The sequence below is a fragment of the Capra hircus genome, chromosome 8 (genome assembly GCF_001704415.2).
Source record: "Capra hircus breed San Clemente chromosome 8, ASM170441v1, whole genome shotgun sequence".
Taxonomy (NCBI): domain Eukaryota; kingdom Metazoa; phylum Chordata; class Mammalia; order Artiodactyla; family Bovidae; genus Capra; species Capra hircus.
The window spans coordinates 511,561-527,450 of NC_030815.1; the positions used below are offsets into that span (position 1 = coordinate 511,561).

The 15,890-nt window shown below is 43.1% G+C and overlaps 1 protein-coding gene across 1 annotated transcript in view; it reads right to left on the reverse strand.

Moving 5' to 3' along the window:
• DDX60 (DEXD/H-box helicase 60) overlaps nt 1–13,641 on the reverse strand; it is a 55,968-nt gene extending 42,327 nt beyond the window's left edge. The window contains 8 exon segments of the mRNA XM_018052751.1: nt 1,923–2,072; nt 3,799–3,912; nt 3,915–3,947; nt 4,629–4,798; nt 5,328–5,409; nt 8,044–8,160; nt 11,919–12,080; nt 13,516–13,641. Coding sequence (XP_017908240.1) covers nt 1,923–2,072; nt 3,799–3,912; nt 3,915–3,947; nt 4,629–4,798; nt 5,328–5,409; nt 8,044–8,160; nt 11,919–12,080; nt 13,516–13,641 — 954 coding nt within the window.

The window sequence follows — 15,890 nt, forward strand, 5'->3', positions numbered from 1 at the left end:
CAGTGAGTATGTGCAAACCCACATATCTCTCTACTTCATACTTTATGCCCCTAGAAAGTTTCACCTAGATTAAAATGTAAACTTTAAAACATAAGCATAAAGATACTAGAAAGTGAACAATTTCACATATTTTCATATATTTGAGCACACACAAGGCAAAGCTAAATGGAAATACTGATAAATCTGACTACACAAATATTAACAAAATACCATTAATATAGGTGCAATATAGTAAAAAGACAAAATGACAGAGGTATATTGGTTATAATTTGGAGAGAAAAAGAAATATACTTATTACATACAGTTCTGGCCAATCACTAAAAAGGGAATTCCCCTTCACTAAAAGAAAAAGAAAATAGGCAGATTTCATGAACATGTAGCTCATGAATAAAGAAATATCATTGCCCAGAAATCATATGGGAAGACCCTCCAGTCAGTAATCACAGAAATTCAGATTTAATATGAGATGGAAATTTTTTATCAGCATGGAAATAAAATTTTAAAATCATAGGAATGTTGTTTACAAATAAGAGAATATATACTTCCATACACTTCCAGAGGGAATAAAAATAGATTTAAACTTTTAGAAGAGTAATTTGGCTTCTAAACTTTTGGGTTCTAAAACTTTTAGAAAAGGAATAGGTACTGTGTTGAATTACCAATTCCACTTCCAGTAAGCTTAATTTTTCTTGATGTATTTTTTATTCATTTCTTATTATGAACACTTGCTGCTTTCACAAGTGTGACAAACAGAAAAGCTACAATAAAAACTAAAGTGCTAATTTCATTTAACATGTTGATCGATCTGGTTCTGAGTCTGACCTTAAGTCACTCAACGCTACATTTTCCTATAAATATCAATAAAATGGGGTGAGATCTCATTTTAATCTGTAGAATCAAAGTTATGTCAACTAAATCTGCCTTTCTTAAGAGTAATCACATTAAAAACAAGGGGTTGTAAATGAGGATATGCAAACTTATACTTTCTGGAAATCACACTTTCGTCTAAATAACAAAGATCATATTTTATTGTTAAGTTTGACTTCAGGTGGTTTTAGCCATAAAACAAATATGGCAAAACCACTAGGCATGAGGAACAGGCAAGGAACTGATGCCCGAGAGCAGAGTGGAATATGCCCCACGGAGGGCAGAGGTGATGCGGGGTCCTTAGTGACTCCACACTGCCCAGCAAAATGGAGGTGCCTCGCTCAGTTACAGCAAAAAGCTGAACGACAAGGGTGCAAGTCCAGACTCTCCCTCACAACCCTCCAAGGAGAGCGTTACTTTAGGCTCTCAAACTGGAAGGATAAAGCACAGAAAATAAAGTAACACTCATGGAACAGCATAGACTGGTGGTTGGTGGAGATGGTGGCGGGGGCGGGGGAAAGTGGGAAGGGGTCAAAAGGTACAAAGCTCCAGTGGTCAGTCAGTCCTGGATGTAATAGTGACTATTTCTAATAACACTGTATACCTGAAGAACATTGTGTACCTGAAAGCTGCCAAGAGTGTAGTCCAAAGTTCTCATCACAAGGGGGAACAAAGGTGTAACTGTATGAGGTGATTCATGGTAACCAGAATTATTGTAGAGATCACGTCACTATATACACCATTACTGACCATTATGGTGTATACCGGAAACTAATATATTACATGTCAATTTTATCTCAATAAAAATTGAAAAAATAAACTGGAAAAAAAATAAAGTGGGCTAATCTACCACATGACCAAGGGCTTATTTCAAAAGAGGAGATTCAGGAGTAAATGAGAAAATTCACTTGATTGTTACCTTGGTGGGGGCCACATCCATGAGCACCCCCTTGTCACCCGGGAATGACTGCCAGCCCTGGGATGTATCTTGGTGGAGGCCACACACACGACCACCACCTTGTCACTCTGGGATGACCTGCAGTCCTAGGACATACCTTGGTGGGGGCCACATACATGACCACGCACTCATTGCCCTCATGCAGCACCCTCTTCGTGCAGCAGTAGGAGGTGTAGGTCTTCCATGAGGACTTGGGTGCCATGATGACTGCAGACTTGTTCTTGTCCACGATGTCCAGGAGCTCTCGCTGCAGATTCAGAGCACTGTCACGTCAGCACCAGGTGCAGCGACAGCAAAACCAGTAAGTGAAGACACCTCCCTCATAATCCCCTTCTGATGGCAGCAGGGCAGACGTGGGCTCTAGCAGCCTGTTTCCCTCGGGGGTCGGGGCCACACTGGGCCCCTCCCCCAAGCAAGCGACCATTAAGAGCAACTGTCAACCAGCCACCTGAGTGGTCCTTCTTGGCGATTGGTCCTGGGTCCCTCCCCTCTTGTGTATAAAAGGAGTCTGAACTGGGACTGAGGGAGATGGTTTTCTGAGACACCAGTCTGCCATCTTCTGGGTCTGCTGGCTTTCCAGTTAAAATTCTTATCCCAACAACTTGCCTCCTGACTTACTGACTTGCCGCAAACAGAGCGAGCTTGGGCCGGGTAACACTGTGCCGCAAAGCAGTGGTTGGGAGCTGAAAACACGCCAAGAGATCCTAGAGAACTTGTGAGGAGATCACTGCCTCTCCCAGAAGAGAAAACCACAGTGCTTTTGAGCATACAAAGGTGGGCTCTGTGTGAAAAATGGAGACTGAGTCAGAACAAGTTATCTTGTTCTTGGGCAGATTTTCTTTCTGCTGACTTGTCATTAAGTGCACCTTGGCTTAGAGAAATGAAGATCTAAGAATATGTATTTTTGTGAGGGTGAAAAAGTAGCTGAATAGAAAAAAAATCAATAATTAGCCATTTTACTACTTATCTTCTCCTTTGTAAAGAGAAGAATGGCCCTACTTTAGAGGGCCTGTGGGTTCTTCATTAGAACAGATTCTCATCCCTCAGTCTGCACTTTCATTCATCAAAATGATGACTCATCAAAGGATCGAGAGACCATGTGATGGGCTGAATACAGACTAGCCCTCCAAAGCCCCACCCTGCTCACTATCTGAATCCAAGTCCTCTCTGGGCTGCACTTCAGAGCGAAGGCAGCATCAGCAGTGCGCTGTGTGTAGGATTCCCGGAGCCCTGGCAGCCCCAGGCCTGCCCTCAGGCAGGAAGGACCTGGGCCCCGCCCCCAGCAGCAGCAGAGAGCCTGTGGGTGACCAGCACCGCCAGCGCCAACACAAGGAGGACAGCCAGATGCTGATGAGACAGCCTGTGAGAGTGAACCTCTGAAACGGCTCTCTTGTAGGGAAGCATGTTTAATTCATACGGTTGGACCAATGCAGAAATGAGTCCTTTTATTACACATATTTATAGAAAAGCAGTTACTGTGGCCCCAGATACCTAAATGACTGTCTATACTGTTTAACCTCCCTGAATCTCTGAGCAAGCAGAGCGAGCTTGGGCCGGCTAACACTGTGCCGCAAAGCAGTGGTTGGGAGCTGAAAACACGCCAAGAGATCCTAGAGAACTTGTGAGGAGACAAGTGAATCGCAAAGCAGATTCACTTTTCTGTATTTACACAGGAACCCTACTGACTCAGGGGAAGCTTGGAGGCTGCTCCATATGATACAGTTGGAACTTCAAATACACACATGTGAATCCACCAGAACCTCCAAGAAGATGGTCCACTTACAAAAAGTGGATGATATGGAAAATTCACTTTCTTTAAGTGGGAAAAAGTTCACATTTGACATTTCCTGTGGCAGTCTTAAATGACATGATTCAATATTAAGAATTTCATGCCAAACATGATATGAGGAACCACAACCATGAGTAGCTTCTGAGATCAGATTTAATTATACAATAGAAAATTCAGGCATTACCTGCCAGTTGTCAGGAATAAAGTCCTGAACTCTGGGGTCTGGATCTTTCCTCTCATCATGCACCAGATAGTGGCCCATGTACTGCAGCTGAAACCGGGCTGGCCCAAGACCCACTGTGAGTATTTGTCCTTTTTCTTCTCCTTTATGCCCTTTCCTGTGACCTGTATTAGTGTAAAAGTCCAACTTGAAAGTGATTTTAAACTTTAACATCATTTAAATGATCAAAATTATTTATTTTATTTTTTAAAATAAAATGATTGAAAACTAATCTTTATCAGAAAAACATTTTACCATCTTTGAAATTTTGCAATATTTATTGAAGAAATCTTCTACCATCTAAATCATTATCTTAACTAAGAGTAAATAGCAGACATCAAGATTTTCAAATACCCATCACAGTACTTGAGCTACAATCTGATACAAGGACAACTGAACAATCACAACATAGCTTTTAATGTTCTCCAAGAATTAAACACAGGACTACTTTTAAGGGTCTGCAGAGACTATCAAGCATGCAATTTGCTTGTCCAGAGAAGCATTTGTAAAATGTTCCAGTTCTAGGTTACTTGAAGAAGGAAATGGCAACCCACTCCAGTATTCTTGCTTGGAAAGTCCCATGGATGGAGGAGCCTGGTAGGCTACAGTCCATGGGTCGCAAAGATGACTGAGCAACTTCACTTTCACTTTTCAGGTTGGGGCATCTGGATTACTAATGATTAAGAACTTGAAGCAAATATTTTCAATAGAAAAAGTCTGACAGGAGGTGACTATACAAGACACTTTCTGTACACCTTACAGCTGCTCTATTAAAATGGAGCTATTCTGAAAACATTATGCACTGGATTCAAAGAACTCGCCAGCTCCTTGAACCCTAAACACCGCAGGCACCTGGCTATGAGTTGCTGGTCTGCCTCCTGCAGAAGCTCTGGGTATTTTCCCATCACAAAGCAGGTCCTTTTCACCATCTGCACAGCTATACTTAAGTCTTCCGTGGTTTCACCTTGGTAAAGAATATACAACAAAACTGTTTAAAAAGGCTATCAAAAATAACAAATGGTTGATTATCCAAGATTAGTCACTTGGCCAGTCAACCTGTCCCAATTAAATTCACTATTTACTCAGCATTAATGGAGGTTTTGGAATACAGAAAACTCAATAAAATTAAAATGTAGCTATATATACACTCCATCACCTCCATGGATAATTGAGAGGTAGCCATTAAGTGCTGGAGAAAAAGAAAAATCTTGTAGTTCATGACAAAAATAAGGTCATTAAAACCCAAACTGGTCTAAGTTTGGAGGAACACAAATCTTTCTCCAGCTAGGATTTCCATGCCTTCTCTACTATATTCAAAGAAAAATACTGAGATAACTTTAACAATCTGGCTAAAACTTGGCAAGATGTATTGAATCCTAACAGTGATCAGACATAAACATGTGGTGTAAACATTAAAGTCTTTAATTTAATTGGTCCGTAACCCCACTGGACGCAGACTTGGCTAATTCCTCTCCTGTTTTTAGGTCACAGACATACTCTCTCTTCCTCCTCATAGCTGGCCTTTTCATACTTCACATTTAGGGCTGTTTTGATCCCCTCTTTCTTCCAGTCAACCTACACTTAATTTAGAAACATTACCAAACACTTACCAATCCTATAAAGGCTACAAAAGAGTTTTAACATGGATCCTCCCTGCAGCCCCGCTGGCCCCAGGGGGGTAAGCCACTGCTAATCCTGCTCTCTCTCGCAGCCACCATCTGCAAATCCTGACACAGCCTCTTAATTAGAGCGACGCCAGAGACCAAGCCTTGTGCTTCTTGCTGTGGCAAGGTCCTCAGGAAAGACTGACTTTGCGGGTAGGATGGAAGTTAGTATAGAATGGCGGGGGGTGGTGGGAAGCAGGGAACCCAGTGACCATGTGCTCCGTGGATTCACGTGTGGAGACGATCACAACAGATGAGTGAGATTCACTCGGAAGAACAGTCAGTTGGCGGCGCACTGGCCCCGGTCATGTCATCTGCCACCACCTTGCGTGTCTCTAGCCAGCTGTCTCTCCTTCATCTGCTTCTTTCCACCTCTCCTTTTCGTTTCTCCTGTCTACTGTGGCAGTTGTAAAGTAGCACATAGAAACTCCGCATGCCAGGCAAACGCGGCTGGAGTTTTGCCCAAAGACAAATGTTCAGACCTCAGAGATGGATGACACGCTCTTCTTAGGAGTCCAGCTGCCCTGTGGGGCCCCTTAACCATGCCCACGATTCTCTAAATAGCTGTCAACTCTGACTGGGAGTCAATTTTAATTTTTTATTGAAGTGTAGTTGATTTATAATGTTGTGCTAATTTCTCCTGTAGAGCAGTGACTCAGCTACATACTCATGATTTTCCACTATGGTTTATCACTGGATACTGACTAGAGTTCCCTGTGCTGTTTATCCACCCTACGTACACTAGTTCATATCTGCTAATCCTGAACGTCCACCCCATCCCTCCCTCACTCCCCCCATGGCACCCAGAAGTCTGCTCTCTGTGTCAGTGAGTCTGTTTCTGTTCTGTAGGCAAGCTCATCAGTGTTGTATTTTAGATTCCACATATAAGCAATGAGGAATGGATTTTAATTCACTTATGAATGTGCTCTATCTTTGCTATTGGGCCCTCTCTGAGACTTCATTGTTCATCAATGAAAGAGGTAATACTACGTGGCATGGCAACTCACTTCAGTGTTCTTGCCTGGGAAATCCCATGGACAGAGGAACCTGGCAGGCTACAGTCCATGGGGTTGCAAAGAGTCAGACATGACTGAAGTAAGGGAGCCTCAGTGATGTCTGACTGAAGCTTCTTTCTCAATAAGAAAGTATCTAAGCCTTTAAGAAGAGATGAGTAGATAATTTACACAAGAAATACAAATATTGATAAAAGTGTCCAAGTCTCTTTAGTAATAAAGATGATGAGATAGCATATTTTTACTTTCAAATTAGCAAAGTATATTTTAAGGTTAATAGCACTGGAAATCTGGAGAAGGAAATGGCAACCCACTCCAGTGTTCTTGCCTGGAGAATCCCAGGGACAGGGGACCCTGGTGGGCTGCCGTCTATGGGGTTGCACAGAGTCAGACACAACTCAAACGGCTTAGCAGCAGCAGCAGCACTGTAAATCACAGGATAAGTCATTTCTCTTCCATTTTGCCAATGAGTATAAATAGGTACAGAGTTACTGCAAAGACATTTGGCAATATGATGCTTTTGAACTGTGGTGTTGGAGGAAGACTCTTGAGAGTCCCTTGGACTGCAAGGAGATCCAACCAGTCCATCATAAAGGAGATCAGGCCTGGGTGTTCATTGGAAGGTCTGATGCTAAATCTGAAATTCCAGTAGTTCGGCCACCTCATGCAAAGAGTTGACTCATTGGAAAAGACCCTGATGCTGGGAGGGATTGGGGGCAGGAGGAGAAGGGGACGACAGAGGATGAGATGGCTGGATGGCATCACCGACTCAATGGACATGGGTTTGGGTGGACTCCGGGAGTTGTTGATGTACAGGGAGGCCTGGCGTGCTGCGATTCATGGGGTCGCAAAGAGTCGGACACGACTGAGCGACTGAACTGAATGATTACCATTAAGCATGTTGATACTTTGGGATTGACTATTCAAGTTCCAGGTATGTAGGTTAGCGAGCTATACAAAATGGGTATAAAGATTTATGCTCCAAGACATTCACTACAGAGTTATTTGTTAAAGCCAGTTTTCAAACAATTTAAATATTTAGCATTAGAGAGCTATTACACATCCATAAAGATAAACTTTGTGAATAATTTTTTGACAATCAGCAAAAGTGGTCTATTAAAGTCTATTATTAATATATTTGTATGTTAGCTAATATTGTTTTTTGTGTGTGTGTGTGTGTGCTCAGTCATGTCCAACTCTTTGCAACCCCACGGACCATAGCCCACCAGGCTGCTCTGTCCATGCGATTTCCCAGGCAAGAATCCTGGAGTGGGTTGTCAGTTGCTTCTCCAGGGAATCTTCTCCAGCCAGGACTAGAACCCATGTCTCTTGTGTCTACTGCATTGGCAGGTGCATTTTTTACCATTATAGTGATATTAATTTCCTGGTTTGACAAATGTACCTTCATTATATTAGATGTTAACGTTAGGGAAAGCTGAGTGAGAAGTATATGGAAACTCTACTCTTATTGCATATTTCTTAATAATTAAATAATTCATTCAAATAAGAAGCTTTTTTAAAAGCTTCAGTACTTCTTCCATCATAATTTTCCATTTTAAATTTCCAAAAAGATGTCCTAATGCTAAAGCTCGGCATTCCTCCAGTTCCTCCATCAGTGCCTTATAAGCATTCTCAATGTTCTTTTCATTCTGCGATAGGAAGGCAAATCACATAAATAAAACATTCCACTACTCTCCAATTATAGAAAATCATATATTGAATATATTATTGTTACAATATATTTCTAAGTTAAAAAAATACACTAATGTAATTCATTTCACTCGATCAGTTGTGTCTGACTCTTCGCAACTCCATGGACTGCAGCACATCAGGCTTCCCTGTGCATCATCAACTTCTGGAGTTTGCTCAAACTCGTGTCCATCGAGTTGGTGATGCCCTCCAACCATCTCACCCGCTGTTGTCCTGTTCTTCTCCTGCCATCAATCTTTCCCAGCATCAGGGTCTTTTCCAAGGAATCAGTTCTTAGCATCAGGTGACCAGAAAATTGGAGTTTCAGCTTCAGCATCAGTCCTTACAATGAATATTCAGGACTGATTTCCTTTAGGATGGACTGTTTGGATCTCCTTGCAGTCCAAGGGACTCTCAAGAGTCTTCTCCAACACCACAGTTCAAAAGCATCAATTCTTCGGTGCTCAGCTTTCTTTATAGTCCAACTCTCACATCCATACATGACTACTGGAAAACCATAGCTTTGACTAGATGGACATTTATTGGCAAAGTAATGTCTCTGTTTTTTTAATATGCTGTCTAGGTTGGTCATAGCTTTTCTTCCAAGGAGCAAGCGTCTTTTAATTTCACAGCTGCAGTAATTTTGGAGCCCAAGAAAATAAAGTCTCTCACTGTTTCCATTGTTTCCCCATCTGTTTGCCATGAAGTGATGGGACCAGATGCCATGATCTTAGTTTTCTGAATGTTGAGCTTTAAGCCAACTTTTCACTCTCCTCTTTCACTTTCATCAAGAAGGTCTTTAGTTCTTCACGTTCTGCCATAAGGTGGTGTCATCTGTGTATCTGAGGTTGATGATATTTCCCCTGACAATCCTGACTCCAGCTTGTGCTTCTTCCAGCCCAGCATTTTTGTATGATGTACTCTGCATATAAGTTAAATTATCACGGTGACAATATACAGCCTTGACATATTCCTTTCCTGATTTGGAACCAGTCTGTTGATCCATGTCCAGTTCTAACTATTGCTTCCTGACCTGCATACAGATTTCTTAGGAGGCAGGTAAGGTGGTCTGGTATTCCCATCTCTTTCACAATTTTCCACAGTTTATCCACACAGTCAAAGGCTTTGGCATAGCCAAGAAAGTAGAAATAGATGATTTTCTGGAACTCTCTTGCTTTTTTGATGATCCAGCAGATATTGGCAATTTGATCTCTGGTTCCTCTGCCTTTTCTAAATCCAGCTTGAACACCTGGAATTTCATGGTTGAAGCCTGGCTTGGAGAATTTTGAGCACTACTTTGTTAGCGTGTAAGATGAGTGCAATTTGGGCAATAATTTGAACATTCTTTGGCATTGCCTGTCTTTGGGATTGTAATGAAAACTGACCTTTTCCAGTCCTGTGGCCACTGCTGAGTTTTCCAAATTTGGTGACATACTGACTACAGTACTTAACAGCATTATCTTTTAGGATTTGAAATAGCTCAACTGGAATTCCATCACCTCCACTAGCTTTGTTCTTAGTGATGCTTCCTAAGGCCCAAATGTAATTATAGAGTATTAACAATGCTGTCAAAGCCTGCCAAACAGCACTGGTTTGTTTTCACCAAATTAATTTTTTGTCTGGTCCCATTTCATTTTGTAACAACGTTATGATGGTATAATTAACATGACAGAAAATCCACTCACTCTAAGGGTGCAACGCAATGGCTTTTGGTAAATTTACAAAACTGTACAACCACTGTCACAATCTAATTTTAGAACACCTTCAACATCTCAAAAAGAAACTATTTACCCATTTAATGCAATATATTATATTAGAAAAAATTCAAACATAAGCAGAGAGACCAGCATAACCCCCGCCCAGGTAATAAACATCCAGCCACAGCCATTTGCATTGCATTTTATGTGCATTTCACACAGTCCTCCAAGTGATGAATGAAATAACCTCTGTAAGGTGAGTGTTCATATAAATTATTTTACCAAAAATAAATCCTCCTTTACAAAATACTGTTCTTATGGAAAATTTAGTAAGGAAGTTTTGTAAGGACTCTTCAAACTCAGATTCAGAAATTGCACTAACAGAATAAAATGAGATATACTGATTATAGGACACCTTAACACTATAAAAATTGTTTTAATTAAAAAAAAGAACCCAAGGCTGTTCCTGCTCACTGCAGGCAACTAGAGTTGGAAATAGTTTAATGACTGAAGCTCTAATGGAAGAATAGTAAACTATCTTATGATGGATGTGTCCAATGTCCGGAGGGGTATGACCCTAAACTCAAAAAAAGTGAGAAACATTAATTGGCTCAAAAATCATTTTGATGATATGTAGAATTATCTTCATATTCTAAATTCACTATAGGTAGTGAAAATTAGACAGAAACCAGATTTCTAAAGTTGGTGAGCATTTTTTGAACTCTCAAAAGTATATCACAGTCATTACCAATTTTACCAATACAGCAAAATAATAAGATCACAGGATTAAAATTCTAAATAATTTGAAAATTCTGTTAATGATTTTCTGTTAGGAAATAACTTTATGTCAGGGACTTCCCTAGCAATCCGTTGCTAAGGCCTCTGCACTTCCAACGCAGGGGGCGTGGGTTTGATCCTTAGTCTGGGAACTAAGGCCCCACATGCCACACAACATGGCCAATAGTTATTTTTTAATTTTCTTTTTAAAATAGTGTGCATTTATTGGCCACATCAGGGATTAGTTGTGGCACATGGGATCCTTCGTTTCGGCACACCGACTCTCTAGTTGTAGCATGTGGACTCAGTTGCTTTGCAGCACGTGGGATCCTAGTTCTCTGCCCTGGGATCAAATCCACATCCCCTGCATTACAAGGCAGATTCTTAACCACTGAACCAATTTTTTTGAAAAGTTGTATTTAATATGTTTTCCTTCTTCATCAAATTTCTCCGTTGTTGTCTCATTAAGAGTTGCTGTACATAGATGTGTGTCTGGCCTTCCGAAGTGGAGGCAGAATGACCCGCCACACTTAAGGACAGAAGCACTGGGATCAGGCTGCCTCTTTTCAAATCCAGGCTCTATTACTCATCTGGGGTTGACAATGGGCAGATGGGGCTTCCCTAGTGGCTCAGACAGTAAAGAATCTGCCTGCAGTGCAGGAGACCCAGTGCAGTCCCTGGGTTGGGAAGATTCCTCTGGAGAAGGAAGTGGCAACTCACTTCAGTATTCTTGCCTGGAGAATCCCATGGACAAAGGAGCCTGGCGGGCTACAGTCCATGGGGTCACAGAATCAGACATGACTGAGCAACTTACACACATACACACACACAATGGGCAGATTATTTATTCAAGTATCTATTTCATGATCTGCAAAACACAGATGACACTAACACCTCCCTCACAGCGTCACTGTGAAGGTTAAACAAAGTGATCCACAGAAAGTACCAAGCACTACTGTTATGACAATAACTGCCCAGGAGAAGACAGCATTTTTATTTTATTGTTATCATTTCTATACCTCTCTGTTAAACCTACGATATTTTCCACAAAACAGGTGAAAATGAAACCAAGTCATGTAATACAGAAAACTTTGTGAAATTCTAAAAGTTTGTCTTTCAGGTGGAAATTACCTTATGGAAAAACATCTGGCTTTGGTACTTGCTCTGCATAAAGTACACAGAAAGTAGAAGGATATCAGATGACTGGCCAGAGAAGAGTACAGCACTGACCTTCACTGACCGACAATCAGAAAATACGGACAACTGCCTTCCAGGAAAGTGATCCACTCTTGTGACCAGCACCCAGAAAAGCCACCATCAATGTTGGTATTATGCTGAAGATGGAGGATTAATGCCGTTCTCAGAGCACGAAGTTCCTGGAAGTTGAAATATGCATGCTCAGCATCCTGAGAGGATGGATAGATAACTGTGAAATCATCGTTTCGTTCTCTACTAGCTTCACTGGTTAACATACACCATGGAAGCCTTTAAAGGGGGTTCCAACACAGTCATGTTCTGATTCACAGTCAGGAAATAGACCCCTGACTGTCATTTTGCAAATAAATCCACAACCCCCAATTTGGGTTTGAATACATGTGTCTCCTTTAACTCAGAATTTACCACACTTTCCCTTCCCACTCTAATTCTTTTCCTCTCCAAACGCACTTCAAAAAAACAAAAAAGGAAAGAAAAATACTAAAACCAAATGGTGGCTACAAATCATCCACAAGGAAAGATAGGGTGGATCGCTCTGTAGGGAAGATCTCAGGGCATCCGGAAGTAGCACTGGTTTTTATCAAAAAACCACAGCTTGTGCACTGCTTGCAAGCAGTCAGCAATGTTCAAACACTTTAAATAATGTAGATCACAAAACAACTGGACAGGCATGCACCGAAACCTTTAGGGGCAGAATGAGAAGGAGGTGGTATTCTACACATATGAACTGAAAGTGCTAAAATTTCACCAGCCAAGTATCTTCCCTTAGAGGTATTTACTGCAGAGCAAATAAGAACAGAGCAACGCTAGTGAGTTTGGCCTTCCTCTGGGCTCAAACTGCTGAGTTTTGAAGACAGAGATGGATTTACTTGGAGTTGGGAGGCTAGACTGGAGATCAGCTTGGCCTCCCTCCCGCAGGGTCCTGTATGTCTTCACAGGAAAGCTCCAGTAGGTCAGAAAGAAACAAACAAATATCAGATAATATAGCTTACACATGAAATCTAGAAAAATGATGGAGATGATCTTATTTGCAAAGCAGAAATTGAGACACAGGCATAGAGAGCAAATGTATGGACACCAAGAGGGGAAGAGGGAGTGGGAGGGGCTGGGAGACTGGGACTGACATTTCTACGCTCTGATACCATGTATAAAACAGACGACTGTTGAGAACATAGTGTACAGTTCAGAGAACTCTACTCAGTGCTCTGCGGCGACCTGAGTGGGAAGGAAACCCCCAAAAGAGGGCATATATGTATACGTGTAGCTGATTCACTTTGCTGCACAGCAAAAACTAACAATTCTGTAAAGCAACTAAACTCCAACAAAAATGGATAATAATAAATAAATAAATATGAATGTTCTATATCCTCAATTAAAATACAGAGATTGTCATAATAGATAAAAGTGCAAAAGCCAAAATACAAAAACAAAAAATCCTCAACTCTTAGTCATTTCGGAATACTGGGATTATGGGTAATAACTTTTTCTGCTATCCCCTCTAAATTTTCTAAATTTTGATTGGTCTATTTCTCTTTGAAAAAAGAAAAAATAGACTGCTTACAAAGCAATGTCACTGCAGGTTTCAGTTCTCAAATCACAGAAAAGAATCCCACTGCTGCATGTTACCTTGACTAAAACGATGGCAAACTGTCCTCCTTAGCTAATTAGATTCATGAGGTAGCATTCAATCAGGCAGAAGAAGTACAGGTCTTGTCCAAACCACCACGAGGGCCTGTCTCTGAGCCCACCCATGTGTCTACATGGGTACTCTTTTTCCTCCTAACAGACACTTTACTAGTTTTACTACTTTTCATCTCTATGAGGAAATTCATCTCTACACAGCCGACAGGCCAAACCTGGTCCCTGGTCCCTGGTGGTGTAACGGCTCAGACTCAGCACTCTCCCCGCAGTGACCGACCACAGGCTCTGGTGGGGACCCGAAACCCTGCTCCAAGCCACTGCAGGCCGAGGCCCACTGAGACCAGCAGCCCAGGGGGCCCATACTGCTGGCCGTCAGGAGGAGGGCAGGCCACAGTTTAGAGAGTCTGCTATCTCTACAAGCTGGCGAAGCAAGGAAACGGATTCTCCTGGAGAGCCTCCGGGGACCAGCACTCCTGCACCTTGACTTTAGCCCCATAGGGCTGACCTGCAGAACTGTAGGGAAATGCGTGGGTGCTGTTTCAAACCACTAAGTCTGTTGTACTTTATCACAATATTGTAAACTAATATGGTCAGAAAGTGATAACGCATTTATCAGCAGCAGAAATATGGACTTTGTGTTATAATAAGACGTAGCAATAGCCAAAGCCACCGTGTGTTCAAAATATGCTGACCTCTTTACATTTGTTCCCACAGTAACCTTCATAACAATGCCATGAGATATGCGCTATTATTTTTATCATTTCATAAAATACTTCATAAATATTTTATCATTTCATAAACTTAGAGGGGTAACACAGCAGTAAATGGCACCAAGATCCAACACCTTGTCTGGGCCACAGGTCTGCCCACAGCTTTCTCTGTGACCTGATCCACCCTTCAAGATCCTCCACTGAGAGCCTTTCACTGAAGGGCAACTGATTTCACTCTGGCTTCTCCTTTGGCTCACTTTTGAGATGGGAAGTGTTTTGGTATGTATGGTATTTTGTGGTTGTTCAGGGTTTTTAATGAGCTGAGGAAGGGAAACCTCAGCAACCCCTGACCCAGTCCTTCCCCTCTTCCATCCAGCATATTTCAACAGCACCGGAAGCTCTAGTCTTGCTTTCCACTTCAACAACCTACTCCTGCAACCACACCTGGACCTTGTCCAGCTTGTCGACAATCATAGCCCCGCCTCTGTCAGCCCCTCCCTCCAGCTGCCTCCCCTGGGGACCTCCCAGAAGCGGGTCCTGTTGGGTGAGCTCCGAGTCAGCACCTCTCCGTTCCACTGCTGGCTCTCCTCCATACCCTGCCTGCAGCTGACAGTCTGGATCCACTTTCCCCAGTGCTCTCTCTGGACACAGGGGAAGTTGACCCTGCTCGTGTCCCATCAAACTGTTTGTAGACATAGCTGATGCCTTTCCCCCAAGACTTCTGCATGTTCTACAGTGATGGTAGAGCGTGATTGGTGCCTGTAGTAATGGTGACACTCCCAGCAGGTGGGAGGGTGGCATGTGCTACTGTTTAACTTCAATCAGAGCTCTGAAGAGCCCCTTGGTCGTCTAAACTAAACCAATTAGACCGGCTGCCGGGTGTGTGTATGGAAGGTGGGTGCCCGTAGCACTCCCTTCAGGCCTAGCAATGTCCTCTGAGATGGGACAGGAGTCCTGGCTGTGCGTGACGTCTGGACGGCATCCAGGACTCCCAAGGGGATGAGGCATGTCCCAGGAGGGCTCTCTGGGGGTTAGCAGATGTAGACAAGCCTGCTACTGGCTCTCTGTTTGGGTATCTGCAAAGCAAAGATGTCTGGAGTCCTTCCACCCAAAGGGAAGGCCTTCCAGGCCAGGGGCAGGCACACGTGGAGATGCCCAGGCAGGGCCCCTGGGTGGCCAGCCTCGGAGCTGAGACTGCGGCAGAAGGGCCACCAGCTGTTTGGCCATGGCCCCCTCCTCCGCCAGGACACCTGGTTTGAGAGATGGGAGAGCAGCCCCACGCCTCTGAGTTCCTGCACACACACTGGCGGTAACTCCATCTACAGAATCTGCCAACTCCCGTTTCTGTTCACTCAGGCGACCCCTGGGTGTCCCAGGCAGTAACTGAATGGTCTGGGATCGGGGTACCTCCTCCAACTCCCCAGCATCTGGCCTGGACTGAGGGCAGGGGGCACAAAGGACAAGTCCTGCTCCAGGGCGGGACCTGTGGGTCCCCAGGTTCGGCCCCACACCCCCACCCTCCACAAGCAGCCTGGTCCCAATTCCACACTGTGGGGTGCTGCTGTTAACCAACCGAATCGGGGAGGGCAGAGTCCAGAGGGTCACAGGCCCAGGGTCCTAAGCACCTCTTTTCCAGGATCCTGAGTGCAG